The 23,674-nt window shown below is 39.7% G+C and overlaps 1 protein-coding gene across 1 annotated transcript in view; it reads right to left on the reverse strand.

Moving 5' to 3' along the window:
- The window catches only part of LOC141902209 (inactive tyrosine-protein kinase 7-like), a 58,681-nt gene that overhangs the window by 19,501 nt on the left and 15,506 nt on the right, over positions 1-23,674 (reverse strand). The window contains exons 3-6 of the mRNA XM_074789886.1: positions 17,357-17,495; positions 16,605-16,759; positions 1,420-1,567; positions 324-454 (exon numbers count right to left, since the gene is read on the reverse strand). Of these exons, the coding sequence (XP_074645987.1) occupies positions 324-454; positions 1,420-1,567; positions 16,605-16,759; positions 17,357-17,495 (573 nt within the window). The remainder of the gene's footprint in view (positions 1-323; positions 455-1,419; positions 1,568-16,604; positions 16,760-17,356; positions 17,496-23,674) is intronic.

Below are 23,674 nucleotides of genomic sequence, written 5' to 3' on the forward strand. Positions count from 1 at the left end.
ATAATACTTGGTGAAATTTGGTGTGCATTCCATACAAAATTCATGATTTATTCATACATTAATCATACATTACACCCCTAGGACTGTATCACCAGGCGAAACCTAGCGTAACAGCTTTTAAACAGTTTTGTCACTATTTACCTTGTCTGATTAGGCTTCTAACACAGGGCACCGACTATGATTGATATTACGAAAGGTGAATTCGAGGTCAGAAGGCATACAAAACGTGAAGTCGAAATGAAATCTTTTAAAGTGCCGACATCAAACGTGAAAACCGAATTGAAAACCTATTGTAATATAAAAAGTAGGATGTTGATACTTACTTGCAACTATCAGATCAGAAGAGAAAGTTTGCATCGGCCCATTTTCGCTGAGACCCAAACACTTATAGGATCCGGCATCTTTATTACGTATTCCCGTTATGTACACAGAGCCATTGTTGAATACTTTAATCCTAAAAAAAGAAGAAAAAATGTTGATTATTTATCGAAGGACCTGATAGCGACCAGATTGAAAGTGCCTGACCTTTTAATTTTCATGAAAGAAACAAGCTTGATAGATACGAAAACTATGGAAATACTCAAATTTATTCGAAATACATTAAAATGTGATGCTAAAATTTAAGGCAAGATAGTGATATCCATAAGAATATCTAGCCTAAACAATTCTAAATGAAAACCTCCATACAAAATTAACCTACAAAATTTTTAGTTGAAAATTATATGAAGCGTCTTACAATCTCTTTATATCTGATTCTGTGCCCTAAGGAATAATTGACAATACAAAGATGTTCTTATAAGGGGGGCTGATTATGGCAAGTTTCGGAAAAAGCACTTAGTGGTAAAGAAATACGGTAAACCATGGGTAATGTGTAACTTCAATAAGTTAAATGTTTAAGGTCTGGGATATTTTCTAATGACTTAGTCTGATGATTTTCAAGCCTTTGAGTGAAAACTACCATCTAGAAAAGGGACAGTGCTGAATTTTTAGTACCATGTATAGACTTATCTTAAAACAATTGCAGATCCGAGGTCTATGTGTATTTTACACAAATACATCATGTTTGGCTAGTTGACTGGAATACCATATGCATTGCATCCTTTCTGAGACGGTTGCAGACCTGACTACCTCAGTGACATCGAAAATAGCAGTTTGATTTAAAATGAACAAGAAATGATTCCAATTTTGAGAGTATTTTGATAAATTTGGTCTTTGAATAGTAATGGTAGTCAGGTCTGCGAATGTAACATAAAACTGCTCTCATAACTGACAGAAACTAGTCAAAAGAAACTAGTCACACACTGTTACGGTCCATCGTTTTGCAGTCGACCACCAAATCACCCATTTGCAATCAGTCGCAAGTTCGTCTACGCCAAAAACGATTGGGGGCAAAAATATAGCTACAAAATGGAAATGTACCTGCTTGTGTTGACAAGTGGTTTATCGTTGAAATTCCACTCGGTGACGATCGCGCCGCTGTACGCGCAATCCAACCTAGCGTTTCCACCCAGTTTGACTAATTGCATTTTAGTGAATCTCTGCTCATCCAAATGCGCCGCGTTCATACCTGAAAAATACGATCAAGATTTTCTGATGAACAGATTTATCGCTATAAAGATTTCGCCGTTAAGTCAAATAAACAATGTAATATGTTTGACCCGTGATTCCCAGTCAAGTGAAATTACTGATGGTCAAATTGATCAACCTTGATCAAATTCCAGTTACATAATTCAACGTTTCTTCAAATGGCGCCAATTTGGATGTAGTAAGTGTGTAGTATAGCGTTTCATAAAAAATCGAGGAAAATAATTGGCCCGAAAGCTTGAGAGATGAATATAAGACCGATGTAGCTCTAAATCACTCTTTTTAAAGCCTGACCATTCTACATTGATTTCAACTATTCTTTGCATTAAGAATGTCTAAAAGAGCAACATATTTTCTGCATTAACCAAAACCTCCTGCGGTCAGTCAGCATTAAGGTTTTTTGGTTAAACTGTATCCGATGGTTTGTTTTTCATTCACTTCTTGTTTCCCAAAAAATCAAATTAATGCAAATACGTAGATCATTAAATTGTTGAATCTTTCCACTTCATCAACATGTACCGACCACGGTCTTAGATGATGGATTTTATGTATAGCTATAGGATCTTCGTTGTCTTTCTCATTTAGATTTGCGGGCTCATTTGTGGCACAGATGATAATGGGTATCCATCAACAGATGTACATAGGGAAACGGTTACTACCAGCCTACGAAGGGACCTATGAATAATGCTATTTGCAGTTAGTCTTAGCATTTCTGCCGACGCTCATTCGATGCTTGCTCATTGAGTAAATGACGGATGCGTATTCATAAGTTATTGGCAGATTAATGACTCATTATTATTGCTTTACAATTATTTGCAATGGTACGATAATAACAGATTGACGGGACCTCGACGCGCGGAGTTGTTGAACCCCGCACAGCTGCGGTCATTCTCAAACCCATCGACTCATAATGCGTACATTAGTTGTTATTGAACCTCGTGTAGAAATTGATAGTTCCCAGATTTCCACATAAGTACGAAGAATGATCACGATGAATAAGTCCCCTATGCCAAAAATTGAACTGAGATGGACCCCTCCTGGTAGACTTAGGCGTGGCCACCCCAAAACCACATGGAGACACACCATGACCACTGAACTGTCTTTAGCTGGTCTTATCTGGGACACACAACACATAGCTAAAAACCAGTCCAAGTGGAAGAAGTTCGTCACAGCCCCCCAGAACAGATGAAGAGGATTGAGTAAGTACATAGAATGATACTGTTCTTGAGGATCGTGACCATAGGAGATCTCCGCGGAGAGGAACCATTTCTGATGTTATATTTAGATAGATTTTTTCTACCGAAATGAATAATGAATCAACAGATGAAACTCGAGCCATCCCCGCGACGCCGTTGTTCATTATCAATTCCATGTATTCATTCGATACGCAATCGGGTACCGAGACAAGGGTCGCCAATAACAACCACCACCACAACTGAGAGCGAATCAAATTAAATTAATAAAAGTCGAATCGTGATTGGCATGCGCGGGCGTGATGGCAATCGGCGATGATTTTACCCCCTGTCGAAACGTGTCCACTCATCCTTCCAGTGTCGAAGCGCTCTAATCAGCATTCATAACAACCCACAACGAATTCACGACTACAGCCACATGTTGCTGCCGCTATATGATAATTTCGACGCGCGTAGTGTGAACTTAATCAAATCTCAGTGAAGAAGAAATCAGGGAAAGTGGTTTCCGGCGCAGCGGCTAATCAATTGTGCCGTCCTATTTCCAGTCACACGGACGCAGCGCTGAAATTCGCCTCGGAAAAGTCAGAGCAGGCACCAAGCATGCCCCGAGAGAGATAGATGCGATCTTTGTGTTTGATGTGACTTACGGATGCTATGAAAAGTTTCAACGAAATGCATTATCATTGACTGCTACTAATAAGTTCTATTCAGATTATGGTAAATACAAAGATAAATAAGAAAGAAGAAACTAATGTTTTTTCGACAATTCAAGAAAAGAACCAAGAGCGAGTTGGTTTCAGTAAATATTTTCTTAGATAACGTTGATTTTTGTTTCAGAGCAATGCGCACAATCGCAAGACTATGAAAGAAAGTGAAAAACTATAGCCAGTGAACAGTGGAAACGATTCACTTCGTAAGAATTAGTCTCAACTGAACAGTGAAATGCGTCAGCACACAATCGGTTTCTGGTTTTGATTTTTTGATGTCATAAAGCCGTTACAATAATGTTTATACACATTGATACCTAGTATCAAAAATACATCCTCTTGATGTATTTTTGCTAGTTTGCGCTATATAAGGGGTTCTGTGTGTGTGAGTCAATGCGCACTACATCATCAATATTGGCGTTTCAAAATAACAATTACAAATGTGAATCTTGGCGTTGATTTTACTCAAATATACTTCTTACTTGATAAATTTCAATAATCATTTGTGAGAGGCTGAGCGCTACGTCATCAATATATCAGGGCTAGACTGGTTGCCAGTCAATGTAAATTCAAAATCACTTTATTAATCCCAAATATCATCATATGATTTTCATATTGAGTTATATCATTTATTGTTGGCGATATTAAGCAATATGTGCGTTATTATTCAAGGCATCAATAAAACTAACAAATCGGTTTTCTAGTTTCTTGCTATAAGCGCCAGGCTTACCAGGTCGCCCTACAACACGACGAACGAGGAATTAAACCATATCGGTCGTTTTTTTTTTGACGCGTGAAGAATAACTTTCGAGGATGAAAAAGTTTCTGCCCGACGACAGATTTTCAGCGAAGCAATTTTTCATAACACGACGATTTATAAAACAACGACGACGACGACGTTCAACGCAAGGAATATTGATGACGACGTTGTGTATAACTGGCTTTTGATGACGAACGAACGCCGGCTGCCGGGACTCGACGCCCGACGACGATCGTTACGTCGCAACCCGTTCCGAAGGCCGAACGCGTTATGAGCGCGATTTAATCAAATTTTAATTTTCCTGTCACCGACGCTGCCGCAAAGCTTGAAAAATCGCCGCGCGCCGAAGACCGATGAGGACTTAGCCGGTATTACAAACAACTCGTTTATCAAGCGGGTTTTAAAGCGGCGAAGAACGTTTCATTATTCAACCGCGCGTCACGATATAACTAAACCCCCTGCAGAAGAAGTTTTGAAGAAGTCGACGACGACACCCGCGCGACGAGACCATAATCGCCCCGTACCCTCCGAGACGCTCATTGATCTTGGTCGGATATATGCCGTTGTTTTCGTTGTTGTAAAAAGTAAATTTATTACAGTTATCCGGGCGAGATTATGTTATTATTTAACTCACTCTCGTAATCGATGCGAAATTAATTCCGTAAATAATGACGGATTTGAAAACATAATTCCGCCATCTCACAAGTGGCAATGAACTTACGAAGAGCGACGACACCAAACCCGAGCGGTTATTATTTATAGTTATTGTGTAGTTTTGGCAGCTTCCGCCGGAGATTTCGTCGCGAAAAATTTGTCTCCGATAGAAAACATTCGTTTTCTTTGTAAGAACGAATGACACCGATATTAAGTAGAGAATTCGAAAAGGGAGTTTGTTAATGAGATCATTTTCGTATGCCTTATCGATATCAGCTGATCTTAACTACAGAGAGTATTTGTTAACCCTTAGCACTCAAGTCGCCCGAATCTGCCCTGATACTCTTTTCTGTCTGCTGCACAAAAACGGTTTTAGTGGGATTCGAACCGAATAGCTTAGGATAAACTAGACACCCCAAGTCCTCAGAATACCGTACAGAAATCAACATTTTCCTGTTTGAAATTCTCAAGTATTTGAAGTGTGACAGATCAGAGCTCTTCAAATCCAAGTAAGTCTGGGTGAATTTCGGCGGACCGAAATAACATGGTTTAGGTGGCCCACTTCATCAAATCTTAAATCATATGAAAGCCTTGACTATTTACTACAAAATAACAGGTAATACATGAAAATAACCTGGGTATGAACTATTCTGTATCGCGATAAATTTAGATTTTCCCATGAATTTTCTCTGAGGAGTAATAGACTCTACATAGTGAAAAGTGCTAATGGGTTAATATCTTCTTTATAAATTTTTGCTAAGAACTAATGGTCACCAAAGGATTTTTTTCATAACTAAAACTTTTCAGATATTTGTTGATTTTCTCATGGCCTATGTAAACCTTCCGCTGATAAAAAAGTTCAAATCCAGAAATTGGAACCAGAACTTCGAGCTACTTTTTTATTGGAATTGGTTAGAGCATCTTTATAACTTCGATGAATACAAATCGCGCTGTTACACGAAAATAAAGAAGCTCCGGTACAATAGCCGCGATCACACGAGCGTTTTTGGCCCGGACCAAATTTGGCCCGGACCAAATTTGGCCCGACCAAAAACGTCAGACCAGTCCCGAGCCAAATTTTAGCACTAGACAAATGAATGCGTTTGAATTGCAACTGGTACTGGAAATGATCCACTCCACTTTGTTTGAGCATTGTTTAGTATCGAGTGAATGGTTAGTGTGTGAACGGGCTCTCTGATTAGGCACGGGCCAAATTTAGCTCGAGCCTGATCCGTGCCGATTTGGCCCGAGCCAAATCGTCTCCGTGTGATCGCGGCTTATTGAAGTGTCCCTCGGTTTGTAAGCGCATGATAAGCCGACGTCTGCTGAGGTTTCAAGTGCCGTACACCAAGGTCAGCTGTGCAGGTTTTTGCATAAAATCACGAGTCAAATAAATGATTGATGAAACTTTTCGTTAATCAAACATTTATTCAACCCGAATTGAATTGTGTCGCCGGATCGACTATCAATAATAAAACTCAAGCTAAACTTCGTCGATTTCGAAACTTCACAGTCGTACGTACGCAACATAGCCTCGGTCAAATTCCTTTCTCGATGGGAGGACAAATACTTAGGATTCTAGATTTTGAGTGATAAACAAAAAGATTTTTCTATAAATAACTTATCATACGATATGATTGACATCATCGATACGTTATGATGACACGCTCCTCACTACAATCACTATCTTCACTAAAACATCCCTTTTTGGCAATTAATGATAGGGTTACACATAAATTTGCTCAAGATGGATCATTCTGGATTAAAGAAATTTGACTCTCTTCACTAAAACATCCCTTTTTGGCAATTAATGATAGGGTTACACATAAATTTGCTCAAGATGGATCATTCTGGATTAAAGAAATTTCACTCTCTTCACTAAAACATCCCTTTTTGGCAATTAATGATAGGGTTACTCATAAATTTGCTCACGATGGATCATTCTAGATTTCAGAAATTTGTTTAGAGTTGATCAACATCCAATTGAAGCAATCTCCAATTGGGAATAGTTAATAATTGATGCAATTTGAAAAAGTATCTTCAGACACTTCCAAATTACGCTGTAATCGGAGATGATCAGATTTGACAATTAAGAATTGTCTCTATTTCGCGATCAGAAAAATTTGGAAGTTAAGTCATATACTTAGATTTGAAAAATGAGAGACTTAACTTTTAATTGTATCTGTCAGGCGAGAATTATTAGCAAAATTTGCTCCGTGTCATTACTGTGATATAATTGCTGGATTGCATGTGAAATGGTACAAGTAATGATCACTGCAGTTGTACCAAATATTCATTATTATAGTCATTCGCCTATCTATCATTCAATCGAAATAGATTGAATCTCGGCAGTTTTGTTAACTCTTCATAATTCAAAGTAATAGGAGCGAAAAGTGCATATAATTCTTATATCAAACGCGCATCAATCTAATCGAAATGGTGTCTTTACGCTAGATACAATTCCATAATAAAAAGAATGATATTTGTTCTCCCGCGAAAGAGATTCGAACGCGTTTTTGGTGTCGATGTTTCATTTTTCAAACCCCCCAGTTGGCCCGGATTCCGGGTAGCGCAACAATCTATTTGAAAAAGAACGCTAAAAAGTCGCACACAACAACATACAAATCCGAAACTGATTCGGGTCTATGACGCATTGGCATCTATGACGCAATGCTACTGTGGCAAGCAAGAATTTCGCAGGTACGCTTATGGTTAATGGGTTACCGTGATCAGCCATGTGATCTGTCACTGCCATTGATTGGTTTCACCATGCTGGTTTTGGTAAACTGTGTTTCCAGTTTCCAGTCACAAAAGCATTTCTTTTTTATATAAGAGTTTATTTCTTGCTCTGGGCGCTGGGCCTTTTGATAAAACGCTCAGCAAAAAAACTAACTTAGATCTCTTTTTCACATGGGGTCAGCTGAATGATGCAATATGCAAGGGGATAGCCAATCGGGGCATACTAGCCGAGAGCTATCAGAACCCGATATAAACATGGCTTACATGTTAAGTTATTAAACCACTTTGGGAATTAACTCACTTGATCGTAACATCAATAAGCCCTGAAAACTAAAACCCGAAAATAGTATCATGCGCGCAGCTAACATTTAGCGTTTTTTTGTAACATCCTTTCATGTCGCGATGCACCAGGCTCCCCGTAGATGAAAACCTCGATGATAAGAATGCGAAAGAAAATGTCATCGGCGAATTCCAAGAACCAACTTCACACACAACTGAGGATTCATCATTTTAGTTGGCAGTGATGCAATTATGCATATGAACTGTTTAAAAAAACCTCGCCGCGTGGGAGTAATTCTGAATTCTCCATACAATTCTTTGCTTCTTCCACGGAGGTAAGACTGCCATTTTTTGTACTAAGTTGGATTATGGACCACGGCACCCTTCATTTCTATACATAGATATGGGAAAAAATATTTGCAATTTTTCCCACTGCTCGTTTGTCAACTTGACTTAACGAGCAGTGGGAAAAATTGCACAAAGAAAAATTGCGTTGGACATTGGTATTTTCAATCACTACCTAACTGTTACACTGATGTGTCTAGGATGTTCTTTTTTCTAAAATTACCCACCCCAACCCTAGATTGGTAAAGAATTCAGTATCTATTAAGAAAAGAATTACTCATTTTATTTCTCGCATACTTTCTGAGTTTGAGAATAGAATAAATGCCTCCATCCTTATCATTTCTGCAAATTGAATCAAATCGCTGAACATGCGGGCATGGGCCTGAATATCTTATCTAACTTTTAACATTTTTGATCACAAAGATTCTGCTTTACCTAGCATGACTAACGGTTACGGTGAAAAAAGATTTTCTCAAATTCTAAAATCAAAAGACAATTCTACATAATCAACTTCAACAGCACGGCGTACAGAGGTTGGCGCGATCAGGAAATAAAAACCGATGAAATTCATCGCTTAGCGTTCAAGACGAAGAAGCAACCAAATATTCATACGTCAGCGAGCGAAGTTAAGCAAATTCAAATGCATTTTGAACAAGCCGCATCATATATCCATTTGTCTTGAGCATTGTCATATGCAAAATGGAACTCGAAACGAATCAATCTATTTTTTGAAAGAGCAAAGTCATTATACTGTAATGCTAATGCGCGGTCATCTATCATCGAAGTCGTACGAACTTTACACCAAACAAAGCCGTCAGTTTTCTCCCTCCGAGAAAGAGAGCTCGTTTTCTCAGCTTCGAAAGAGCTGTTTTTGATAACTAAAAAACATAATAATAATAATAATAATAATAATAATAATAATAATAACAATAATTTATTTTCTATAGTAATAATAAAAATAATAACAATAATTTATTTTCTTATATAGCGCTTAACTAAAAATCATAATCTAAGCGCTTTACATTATAAAACATATGCAGCATATTAATTTAAAACAATTGTACAATTATAGATAAGAACAAAAAAAGGTATGTTTTAAGGCAAGCTTTAAAAGAGTCAACCGAGGGACTTTCATGGATGTTGGTCGGAAGAGTATTCCACAAACGAGGAGCGCAGTAGCTGAAGGCACGGTCACCGAAAGAACGATTTGAGACAGGAACAATAAAACCACTGAATTCATGTACTAATGATACACGTTACACAGAAAACAACTAAGGTGGGAAAAGACGAAAACGACATCAGAAATCACAAAAGTTCTCATACTTTTTATCGCAGAGTTCTTTTCATTTCAAAAGATATTTATTCAGGAAAGCAGTGCTTGAGCGATGAAGGTTTCGTTAAAATTTGGGCTCGATTATCCACATCCAATCCTAAAAATGTACCGTTTAATCAAATAAGGCTATGTCAGTTCTATAAGTAGAACTTGATTTTTTTCAAAAAATACTTATAGACTTATCACTTTATATCAAAAGGGAAAGACTCGAACATTTTTTAATCTTCATTCAATCCGAATGAAATTTTTTTTTTAAACAATGCTGTTATCCTGGGTAGCGGACCAAGGCGGCATTTTATATGCGTATGATAGAAAATGAATTCGTGGTATGATTCATAATGAACAATCTCTAGTTACTTAGAACAAAGGATGAGCAATTATCCGACGATATCTAGGGAAACTTGACATGCTCGATCAAATAGAGTGGGTGAGTAAATTGGCAAAAGTTAGAAATACTTGAAAGTCTGAAATATATGTTCAACATATTTGAACATATTTCTGCATGCAAATCAGACTGCCTGGTATTTCTATCTGTTTTCCATAAACAGGAGTAATTTGACATTTCAATTGAAAATGAACTTGTCTAATATTACTAACTATTTTTTGGAGTTATTGGGGCCTTAAAAGAGTAGGAAACTAATCTCAAATAGTAGTATTAGCAGTCATGTCTGGACATAAAGGCCGCATAGCGTGATCGCATTAGAGGCTTTAATGAACTCAAGATTGTCGGCACGTTTGTGTAAAATGCTGTCGAATCGAAAAATTTCGACGCAGTCCCAGATTATCGAGAACTGCCAGTCGAGGACTTCTCTCGACGGATTCGTCACTTCAGAACCAAGGACAACAACAGCGATGGCGTCGGGTGAACAGTCATGACACATCTAAGTGCAACGCAGATGAAAACTCTAAGTCGATTGAATCATCGTATTTGATTACTCAACGATACACTAGATTTGGAACACTGGCTGAATTTGCGCACCATGAAAATAACCTGTCAAAATTTCATGATTGATTACTTAAGCGCAATAAATCAACGCGCGAGTACCAACTGCTCCGGCAACTCCAGCCCGGCCTGCCGTCATTGGAAACGATCGGAAGTGACTTGTCGTTCCGACCAGGGGACCGAGGAATTTTTGCGCGCTGCACACAACACGTTGCGTCTCACTACCGTCTCAATATCGCAGCGTACGTAATGATATCGAAAAATATTCACAGCTCAATATCGTACCATCGGGCGACGGAAAAAATAATCAATTGAAAAGGAAGATCGCGTCGTAGCGACTGCCGGAATATTATCATCGGCGCGAAGCCACCCGCAAATGTTGCGCAATCTGCTGATCGATATGATGCTATATTTCCGATAAATGGCGAAATATAAAATGACAGGAGAAAGATGACCAACGCGTTGACAACAGCAAACACATTGATAATACCAGACATTATCAAAGCCATTGAAGAGGAGTTCATATCCGTCAAAAAGATATTATGTCTAATGCTGGTAGGGGAACAATGATAGAATTGCTGTAATCGGTACATGATGGACTGCATACTATTAACTACTTCCGCACTTAGGCGGTCTAATCATAAAGGCACAGTGGTCGAGTGGTTAAGTCATTGGTCTTTTTACATGCTGCTTTCACTAATCCAGGGTTTATGGGTTTGAGGGTATGCAGGACCCAGGAAAATGAGCGGAAAAAATAATAGGCATGCCAAAACTGTACTCAGTAACCGTTTGTTCACAAAATGTGCATCATGTTTACTATATTGTTCAACAAGCCATACCGAACAAAGGTTCCCGGGCTTGGGCTCGAACCTGTTGCCACTGACATAAGCATGATATGCTCTAAAATTCCCATATAGCTAAATTTTGTCAAGACAACCTCTTGAATTTCAGCCCCATTCCTCACTGATGAGGTCATCTTCAAGGTCATGTCACTGAAAAAGCTTTCAGTGCCTAGTTCTGCCGTTAGGTGGCGCACTGGCCCCATTCTTTGCACTGCACAACAAGACTCCCAGTGTACCCAAATTTCATCGAGATCAACTCACTGTTTATGAAGCTTAGTCGTTGAACGCCAGACACACATATAGACAGACAGATGGATAGTATGAAAATAAGGGTCTGAGAACCTAACATACAGAATCAGGCTTTCATCGCAATCTCCACCGAACAAGGTTCCTAGAGAAGTAGTAGGTAAAACGAACCCTAGAAAGTTTTCGGATTTAGCAGCTGAAGCGGCGGCGGCGAATTGCGTCGAAATTATGATATACGACTTGAGCGCATAGCAACTTATCAAACAAATTAATGTTCCCAAATGGCATCGATCAATGTCAAACGCTGCGAATAATCATTAGAACACGACTAATTATCAAATACTGAGAACCAGCGCCATAAACGTCGACACCAGTCGTCATTATTTTCCCATTAATTCGAAACGCTTTTTAGACCTGGTCAGCGCTGCACGACAAAAATTGAGACGTTAATAAATAATTTGAAAATGATGTCTGAAGTTTCTATCTGGATAGTTATAGGACTCCCAACAAGTGACAACTTCTTTCTTTCGAAAATTCCAATACATGACATGATATATAAGATATTTAGATATTCAAATTCATTATACTCGAATCTACAATAACGAAATCTACAAGGGAAAGCGAAATGATAATTATGATAAAACAATGCCCATGAGTTCATGATATAATGAAGGATGCTTGTCAAGCATAAAGACAGTGCACGAGATGTGGACATGAGTGAGTTCCTTTTGGTTACAGGAGATGACGATATAAACCGGAGAAATTAATCCAAATTTCCTTTAGTCCATCATCAACTGCTTTTAAAAGACGTATAACCGTTTATCCGTCATTATAATTGCAGGATCTTGCTACCAACTATATCTCTGTGTTATCAAGCTTCCCATTAAGCTAGAGGCACATGAGTGTATATTCTCGCCCGGTTTGATATTTCGTCTTGCAACCACACCAGAATTTTTGGCCCATGCTCACGGCAATTGTTCCCACCAATGGTCTTGTGCCTGTTTGACACGACCAAGTTCCGACCGAACAAAAACATCGGACCTGAAATGCAGCCATTTGGCCAGCAGAAGATGAACAAGACACTTCATTAACATCTTGTTGTTATAGATCTACTGAATGCATGGAAGATCAATTTATCAGGCAAAGGCATCTGTGGAAAATTTGCATCTGAAAGTGAATCAAGGTCTTATTAATTCAACTTTATAACGCTTATGAATACGTTGATAAGTCCCAACAGGACAACCTATCATAACAGCGGACACTTTTCATAACAGTTGCGCCCAACCGATGGTATTTATAATCTAAAACTTATCAGTTCAAAAACCGCATTTTCCCACCAGTTCAAAGCAAACTCTTTACTTCGGGGCAGACATCGGAGCCCCGGGAAGAAGCATTTTTTGTCTGCAATGCGGCCGGTTGGCAGACGGAAGATGAATAGGACAGTTCATTAACCTTTTGTCGTTATAGATCTATTGAATTCACGGAAGATCTATTTTTCATAACAGTTATAAACGAGGTTTAAATGGACATGCGAGACACAAGCAACCAAGCTGTTCTCGCCGTAGCGTAGCAGGAGATACGCCGGTTATTAATCTCAATGATCGTGCAACGATAATAAACCGTGCGCATTTCAGTCGTCCGGGTGATTAATAGACACGTTGTGACAAAACCTCAATAAACACATGTTGTCCTGTTTTGTCGTTATTTTCCACCGGCAAAAGGCAAAAAACGCGGCTCAGTATCCAAGCCGCCGAGCTTCACAACCCGAATCTAGGATTATGATAATGATAGTAATAACAATTGCCATTTATATAGCGCAGGTATCCTAACCAGAGTCAGTTCGAAATGTGCTCCGAATTTGGTACAACTTCTCCCAGCGTATAACTCAATTCCATGTATCGGTCATCTCTCCCTGGGGAGAAGTAACATCCGAGCAGCTGCTAGGCACTCAGGAGTCAGCTATCAGGCCAGTTACCCATTTACTCCTGTACTTTTTATCGGGTGGAAAGAGGCAATGAGGAAAAATATCTTGCCCGGGGACACTACGGTATTGTACGGGGTTCGAACCCACAATCTTATTACTAATTAATGTAATTAACGGCCAGAAAGAGAAATGCCGTGGCTGAGAGAGTTCGAACCAGTCCTGGCACTAGTATTGCAATTTATATCAATCCAGGCGTTTAGTCGATGTTGCCAATTGGGAACAAGAAATGGCATACCAAAAAAGATACGCATGTTTATACAATGATTTCCTTTAATCAAACCGTGGACTTCAAAACTGTTTCGTTTTAGAATCCATGATGAAACCATGCTTAGATGTGACAATCGACTCGAAATCCTACCAACTCATATCTCCACAGTTACGACTGCTGCAGTTCTGTATGCTGCAGTTCCCTATGCTAATGAAATATCTGTGATTTCGACCCAATCCGACCGATCCGTCTGCCATCAGCGGTTAGGGAATTCATTCAATCAGAGGAATTCAAAATACAATAATTCACCGCCCGACTACCACTGCGCAATGAACTACCGAGCGAGAAACCTTGACCCGTTCGAATCTTCGGCAGAATGACTGATCGAAAACGCAACGTTTTGTTTTCGCCGGGCACGCGCGCGCGAATGCAACCGCACGAACTGGAAGACATCGGAGAAATCGTCGAGGGCACGACCCGCGCACGATGCGAAACCTACGGAGACATCAAACGTACATCGAATCGAATAAAACATAACCGGATTAATTGCCAGCGCTGTCCGCCATATGACGAAAGCAGAACTGCGAAATCCGAATACGAGAGCTAGATCAAAGCGTATCTGGTAAACCTGATTTACGTTCATCTTGAACTCATCTGGCCGAGCAGATTCGATGAACAGATTTCGCTCGCCGTAATCTATCGATTGCTCACAGGTTGAGATGAGTACAACTAACTGAACCATCAGAATCTTCTTTTTCTCGTTCATTCATTATACCATTCATTATACCAAGTCATAAGTAAACTTCAAGATTCGGTGAATAACCTAAACTTAGTAAATGTGGGCACGATTATAGCGTTTGATTCGTTTCCTAAAGGAGTAAAGGCTCATCAACAAAACTGGGTTCACTATTCATATATGCTCGTACTTCCGGTTCTGTAACCAGTACCACAACGAATATATTAGTAGCTGATTTTTCGGTATCATCACTCGTTTCGATGTACTTCCCAAATCTGATCAAACCAGTAAAGCAATCCAAGGAAAGTCAATATGACCACATCGTCATCCGCACATGGTAATAACACAGTTCCTGATTGGCTGGCAATATGAACGAACTCTGTTTCGTTCTCAATGCTCATTGGTTGATTTTGAGCTAAGGCCGACTACGTAAGGATGTCAGCACCAACCTACGAGTATACTGTTAGTGGCAATTGGGGGCAGCACTGTAGTCATCACGGCGGCAGCGAGCATGCTAAAACCCAGTTCAAAATAATCTCTCCGGGCCCAGTATTTCCACCTTCTAAGCATGGATTCCAATCTGATAGCATCGCAACTATAAAACCCAAGTAGAGCACCAGTAGACCCAGTGCACATAGAACAATTTACTGAGCGAATCATATTGTCCATTCAGGTTGCCCATTAAATAAACACTTTGGCAAGTTTATGTATCAAAATATATGACCCAAACCAAATTGGAATACATTTTGGATTGACTGATAGATTCAATACTGTCGCACAGTTTCAAAAGTTTCGAAGTTTTCCAATTCCAGGTTCGGAAAAGTTGAATTTGTAGTTTCAAGTTTCCTCCTTCAAGTCAAAACTGCCTTAACTGCTTGATGGACAGTACGAGTAGCACCACTTTCCGGAATTATCGGAATGGTTATCGGTTAATTCGATTGATCCGCGCTCTTCATTGAGAACTTTCTCCCGAGTTGTAATGACATGCAAATATAATGATTCAACAGTTCATTTCGGATGAATCCGGCGCTATCGAGATTCGATTACGTGCGTTCGAGAAATATGCCCCGCAGCCCACGGCGAAAATCATCGTCCATACAGATTGACCACGACGGAATCATCAACGCGTTTCTGGCTACGACGATGTAATTCACTCATAGCTGAAATCATAGCGATACACTCGAGTTGTTGATGTAAGTAGGGGCGATTTGAAGTAATTGGAATAATTCAGCAAAAATGAAGGATCGCCTATACAGCATAATTATGTATGGGACCTAAACCATAGAATATAAATCGAATAACGCCATGGTCGTACTGAAACAAAAACGATGAACACAAAACGCATGTTCACGCATTTTGGTACTTACTACCCATTATAAACGATGTGGCCCAAAGCAAGAAGCGTACAATCTGATAGAACCCTCTATGATGGCAAGGTTATCCCACGTGCAGGGTTCATAGTGTCCATGACCAATCTCATTCAATGACTTTATAGGATATTTTTGACTCCCATTCCAGGACTTATATATAATCATGGTATATATATATATATATATATATATATATATATATATATATATATATATATATATATATATATATATATATATATATATATATATATATATATATATATATATATATATATATATATATATATATATATATATATATATATAATCATTATATCTGCATTGTCCAGAAGCATTGTTGTCATTGGAGTTGAGATACATCATCAGACTAGTTACACTAAATCGAACAATGCCACGATCTTATATAATGTACCCTATGGATATGTGACCAAAAGCTTCAAATTGTATTTGCCTGGTTAGGCGATGCCATTCCAGGACCATGACCATGATTAAAGGACTTATGAGCCCATTCCATGATACTCTTTAATAGACCCGTTCCCATTCACAACTTTGAAGGACCTTCAAGGACTATGAACCCTACATCGACCCTACTGTGGCGACGCCCCAGTGCGACACATTATGAAAAAGCAGCTTTCGCCACAAAAAGGTTAGAACGATCAATGATAAACGCAAACTTACCGGGAACATTAATCAAGAAGTTGTACATGCTGTCAACTTGACCAGCTGGATTCTCGGCGGTGCATGAGTAGACTCCATTATCAGACGCTTGCACTCCCGTTACTTTCAGTCGCCGACCACTATCAAATATCCGAGTCTTATCATTGTTGAATAACCTGAAACATTTCACCATTCGCTAATTAAGAAAATACTACGGAGGAGAAATTGTCAGGAGTACTACGGTAAATTCTAGGGGCGTAAAGGAGGAATTTCTGTTTTAGGACAATTAAACATTTGCCCTAGCCTCACAATCAGGTACAGTCGGCTCTGCCTGGCTTTAAATTTAATCTCTATAGCCATGATCACGAGAGCGTTTTTGCCCAACGCCATATTGGGCCCGAAACAACCATTCACACAGATTTGGCCAAAATTTAGCATGGTCCAAATCATTGCGCATGAATTGCTATCAGTTACCGAAGTGACTCATTTTGATTTGTTTAAGCATTGTTTAATATCAAGTCACTTCCAGAACCAGTTGTAATTTGAGCCGTGGTATAAATTGACTCGGGCCGGGTCTGACATTTTTGGTCTAAGGCTCGAGCCAATTTTGCACCTATGCGAATGGTTGGCCCGAGCCTTATCGTCACAGGCCAAAATAGGCTCACGTGATCACGGCTATATGTAGCTGGTTCTTGATACAGTTCTCGTGTGCAAATATTTGATTCGCCCTTTGCGCATTATTTACAGTATTTCAATACCGATTGTGAACTCACCTAATCTTATTTCTAAACCATAAATAAGAAGGGTCGGGGTGACCCTCGACTTGACATTTCAACGTCACATCGTCCTGCTCTTTGATCAGGTCGGGTGACTTAGGTTTATGCAATAATACTTCGGCTTCCGGAGCTATCCCTAAAAAAATACAACAAAATAATACGTCACTTAGTAAATTGGTGCGGCCAACGGGGTATCGCTGCCAGTTGCCAGTCGGAGTTCATTTTTCTATCCGTCTCGAACTGGATCTTCAAACGCCCAAGTCCATTATTCCTTTCAGTGCGTCTACACCAGTGCGGCGTATGAATCAGTGATGGATTTTGCTAGTACACCGCACTGGGGTGTATTGATTTAATTAGTAATTACTAATATCTCTCTTGTAAGATGGCAGCACCTGTCAAACATAGTGAAATATTAGTAACTAACGATACACCGCGCCAGGGCGTAGACGCACTATAGTGCTATTCCCCTTATTCAACACACTAGGGTGGAATTTTTCAGAATTTTCAATTATCTTCAGCACTATAGGGTATTAATTAGCCAGCACTGAAAGGGATAAATAAAGTGAAGATCGGTTATTTTTTACTCATTACCCGGGAGATCTGTAACTTGGCCCAGTAAAAAGGTAATAAAAACACAAAAGACAGATTTAACATATAGGCTTATCACACGAATTCAAAACCAATACTGTAGTTATTTAACTGAAACATTATTTGCCAAAAATGTTGCAGCAGTTCCGACACCTGTGGTCAGAATCAAGATACCTTTCTCAGTCTCAGGTTCACTGTTGCAATATATGTGCAACTTACAAAGATTATCGAATATTTACTTTAATCTGGACATATCTGCATGTGACTGGAAAAGTCAATCATTTGACTTCAGCTTATTTACATGGAAAAACTGTCAAATTTAATAGTGCATTCTAAACTATATTGATATACCTTTTTAACCATTAATCATTATAGAATGAAGTTTATCAAATGAAAAGTCAAGTTTTTAGGGCAGCTACACTTCTTAAACTAACTTTCTCAAGTTTTAAGTCAATAGCACAGTTATAACAACTTTCATTCTGACACAACTCAAAGTAACAGTTTTCCGCAAGACGTCACCGTTGCGAAAATTCATTTTCAAAATTCTTTCCAATGATCTCTTTATGTATACAGAGATTTGACAAAAGGCAGTGCATCTACACTTTATTGATGATACTGTACGCGACGTGATTATCAATCTTATAGCCAACAATGAATTGAATATCAACAACTAGGCTTTCATATCGACCAGGATATATTCAGAATCTGTGTCTATGCATCTGTGAGTCCTAACAACTCTGCCTTGTTCCATGAATGAAGTAAACTTTTTAGCATAGATAATAGGTATACTTTCAAAATGTTCAGCAAAAACACTAAGCTATATTATCATTTCAAACTTATTTCTGAGTCAGACGTCTCGGGGAACCAAAATACGTTAACTGAACCCTAATATTTCGACAAATCACCAATCTACAGAGATACAGAAACTTCTCAAAAATCCTACATAGAATGTATCTATTACTAAGACTTATCTTAACAAACTCAGGACCTAGTGTCAATGTTGTGGGTTAAAATTTGTGACAACCATAGAGTCTTGCCTACATCTTTGGAAGTGGTCCAAGTCCAACTAATACAGTTAGGTGTTGTCAAAAAATGATTAATGATATCTTTAAAAAGAACTTTGCTTACTACAGGTACAATGAGGTCAAGTTTTTTTCTGAAATAGGGTGACCTTCTTATGTGGTACTAAGGATCTGGAACCCCCATCCAGTATTGATGGTTCATCCAGTTCTTCCCTTGGGACATAAACTGGCCTATCTACCCTCCTGTAATCCGTATTGGTATAAGCTACATTCAAAGACTGACACATTTACTTTGGAAAATAAACTAAATCAGCTCCAACAAGACTGGCTTTTAATGTTTACCGATAAACGTTTATAAATTCAGTGATCAACCAGAATGATTGCATTTCAATCCGTTCCGTTTCGGCTTCTGGGAGAACCTGCATTTCGGATAAACACCGCAGTAGCGACCGACCGCGAAAACAAAAATCATCGTAACACTCGAAGATGAGAGGCCCCAGGCGTAAAATCACGGATATAGTGTATGCGTGTATGCATTTTGAACTCGAGAGAGAGACACGAGCTATAACATCGATAGATAGCCGGGGAAAGCGGAGAATTACACGAATGCCTGCACCGACGAAAGGTTAATTCTTTTTTTTTAAAGACGGGTAGAACACATCGGTTCGGTTTCTTAGATCAAAGAAATGTAAGCTTATCGGCGATGTTGACGCTTCAAAAACAGATTTATCTGACTATCTGACTGAAGTCAGATAACACAAATAAATACGAGGATTCCTCTCTTCCGATGCCGACACTACCGCACGAATAAAAGCCATCGGCGATACGTAGTAGTTTTATGCGAAGTCGGCTTTTTAACTTCACACAACAAGCGCGGGATGGCAGCGGCAACAAACACGCGCCCCGCCATAAACAATACGAGCCTCTCAACCCCGCGCGCCGGCGTCAAAACTCGCTAGATGAGGAGTAGGACGAAAATGGTGGCGATAACCGGACGAAAAAAGCGGACGAAAAAAGCGAGCGTTCACAGAAAAAAAGAACTCCGATGCACCTGACTCTCTCAGTAGAGAAATAAAGAGAGAGTATCGCTCTCAGTAGAGAGTATCGCAGAAAATAAGTACACATTGTTAATCGGTCGCTTTACGACACTCGACAATATAAATAGAGTGATAAAGTGGCTGCTGTTAACAATACCTCTTGAAGTTTCAGGCACTATTCAGCGAAGTCTCGAGTTCGGAAACACGAGAAAAAAAACTAATCGTTCTTTTGTGACGGCGCGATCATTCGATCTCGTTAACTTCCCAATATAAAACCGGAGACAAAGTTTCCCGAGGAAGGACATTCTTAGCCGAGACCAAACCAAGTCTGTCAACTTCAAGAAGCCAAAACCAAGTCCGTCAGCTTCAAGAAGCCAAAACCAAGTCTGTCGGATTCAAGACGCCAAAACAAAGTCTGCCAGATTCCAGAAGCAGAAACCAAGTCTACTTTCCAGTAGAGCTGGGCCGAATGTCACTATTTGTAATCAGGCAGTCAACTTCAACAGCCGCGATCACAAGCATTTTTGGCCCGTGCCAAATCAAGACCGGAACAACTGTTTACACAGGTGCCAAATGGGCCCGTGCATGTTTGGCCCTGACCAAGAATGTCAGACCAGGCACGAGCAGGTCAAATTATTGCATGTAAATTGCAACTGGTTCCGGAAGTGACTGTCTAGTATCAAGTAAGTGGTTTACGAGTGAACGGGATACCGAAGGCACGGCCAAAACAGACTCGAGCCCGATACGGGCCGTATCGTCGCTCCACGTGATTGCTGCTAAAACATCATTCACGAATCCTTAATTCCATTAATAAAAAAAAGGGATCGTTTACATCTAACAAAACCATCGAGCATATGTTGATTCACTGGCGTGTTAATGACTATGTCTCCGATGGCCGGTTAATGGGGCAAGCGCGCTTCGCTCGGCGACGAAGTCTCCAGGAACCTGCGATCACGACAGCCAGGCCGGGAACATTAATCGCCGTATCGTAGGACGGGATCAGCTCGTCAAGCGATTTATGACGACTGCGTAACGCGACCGAGAAGCGGCGCAAATCGCGATCTGATGAATTCGAACTGAATCCAACGGTGATAAAGATGCGAAATCGTTCCCAGAAATGAAATTAGACGGCGACGAACGATACGTATCGCGACGACGACGACGAATCACTGCCTCGTAAATCCTAAGCGTCCGGACGCACAACGCGAAATCAGCAGATCTTCGATGGCATTAAGATTTTCGGAGATGCAGAATTTGATACAATGCGGACTGGATAGCATAAAATGCATGTAGGCAGGTCTGAATTTAAGCCATACAAGTTGAATATACTTTTGCTAATTGAAAATTACTTTATATAAGAATCCCCTAATCAAACTGCTGTAATCATAGTTTTATTATGCGTGCATTTTTTTGTGTTGAGGGTTGAGTGAGAGCGTGTTTTTTACATTTCTCTTTTTTTCTCCACTTTTCTCTTTTTGAGGGACCTGTATATATACCTGTTTATATAAATTATTTCTTAGTTTCCATAGACTCCACAAGCCTGATATACTGTATTTTGTATTCTGCCATTTGTACACCAAACCGTAAATTATATTTGAAAGTACTAGCAAATAAACACTACTCATAAAATGAAAATGAAAATTCTTCGATGATTTTCTCCATGATCTTACTTTCTTTCCTATTTCACCTTCCCTCTTCCATTTAAGGGCGTTTACGACAATAGCCTCGGCCTGCACAGAAAACCTATTACATTTCTCAATTTCTTTTTCTAATTCATCAATCTTTCGTCGAAGATAATATAACAAATAAAAGAGAGGCAGGCCTAAAATGGAACAATACGTTCGTATCTGCAGATTTTTTTGCCTAATCCTATGATCGCTTTGCTAAAATGAATACGAAAACTGAAATATACCGGGGTAATGCTTACACGAATACGAAAACAAAACGTCACAAAGAATCTTTGTTTTCATATCCAGACGAGTATTTTTTTTCCTCATCTATTAGAAATTTTCTCCACTTTTTTCCCCCCGACGATCTTTTTGAAGACTCAGACTTGAACTAAACACGCGCCGGATCGACGACGACAAACGAAACAATGCCTAAGCGTTGAATGCAACGTACAATTTCGAAGGGGCGAAAAAATGACGACGACAATACGCAGCGCGCAATATACACACCGGGCGTTACACCACCGGTGAATAATACGATCGTACGCGTATACGGCACTAGTGCGGAGATGTTACAGAACTATACCAGTCTCAGTCGGCATCTCAATAAAGAACGACAAAACGTCGCCGCGAGGCACGAGGGCCGGCGATTTCTGAAATGCGACATTTTACGATACGCACCACGCTCAGACTATACACGCGCACGCGCGGATCAAATAGCGGATAAACATTGTTTCTTTCGGCGAGTGAAAGAACCGGTTCGTCGTATCGATATATACAGACATGGAGCATTGATTTTGCGATGTCGCTGCTGCGGCTGCTGCTGCTGATGCTACGAGAGAGAGAGTTGGGAGGAGAAAGCCGTGGCTGCAGCTTCATGGAAAACAGGAATCTGATGCATTGACAGAAATCACCTGAGTCACCGTATACAAATCTATGCCGTGGCATCAGTCGACAGCAGCAGCAGCAGCAACACTGATGATGAAGAATACGATGAGTAAGAGGGCTCGGCTGATAAACCTGTATGCCGATTCGACGTTTTTTGTTTGGGTTCGCTTATATGGACAATATGTTCAGCTAGATAATAGACGCTGATAAACGCCTAGCAATAACAGTCGCAGTTGTCGTCGTTGGTGTCAGAGTTCTCCACGGGGCCGTATAACCGATGTCTCTTAAATCAGATGCGCAGTCGTTAAAGTTACTCAATCGTGAGCTATTTACATTTCTTGATGATGTAATAAAAGCAATTACGACAACGATTAGCAATATGTCCGAGAAAAATGATTAATAAATGTCACGTATTCTGTTATTCTTTTCACTTGCCCCATTCCGCAAACCGGTGATTTGCTCGTCGAATGCCCTCGTGAAAGATATCACGGTTCGGGCAGAAAACTGTTTAATCAACAGTTAACCATACGAGTGAAGCTCTTATTCCTCATATATGTGTATCGATTGAATACGATGTATCTTGGTCGACGGAATATACGGCAGAAAATAATTCATTATAACAAAGAATCTAGAGGGCTTGACGGGTTTTATTCTTTCCCGGTATATTAGACTGCCTTGTTCGACGCAACAAAAAAAAAAAAAAAGTCTGCCTAGGGGGGCCGAAAATCCCTTTTTCATTTTCATACTCGAACCATATGTACTTACTGTGTAAATTTGATAGACTTGTTTTCTTAGGCTGGCTACAAACAAAATTCTTTGTTTACCATTTTCGTGCGTATAATGGGCGCGGATCGCGGCATTGAGCGATTTTCTATGGAAATTTCATGTCGAGTCTTTGATATCTAGTCTTTGAGTAAGTGGTTTAAGCTAAAAACACAGGGCTGTTTGACAGGCACGCAAATACGTTCGACGTTCCATAACAAACTCTCGCATGGAATAACCTGAATTCGTCAGAGACACAAAGAATATCGCTTGAAAAGCGTCGTATAATACGTTATGTAATGATGATTTCCTTATTTCCAGTTATTTCTATCACATAATATTCTACGTTTG

This window comes from Tubulanus polymorphus, chromosome 1 (assembly GCF_964204645.1).
Source record: "Tubulanus polymorphus chromosome 1, tnTubPoly1.2, whole genome shotgun sequence".
NCBI classification, from domain to species: domain Eukaryota; kingdom Metazoa; phylum Nemertea; class Palaeonemertea; order Tubulaniformes; family Tubulanidae; genus Tubulanus; species Tubulanus polymorphus.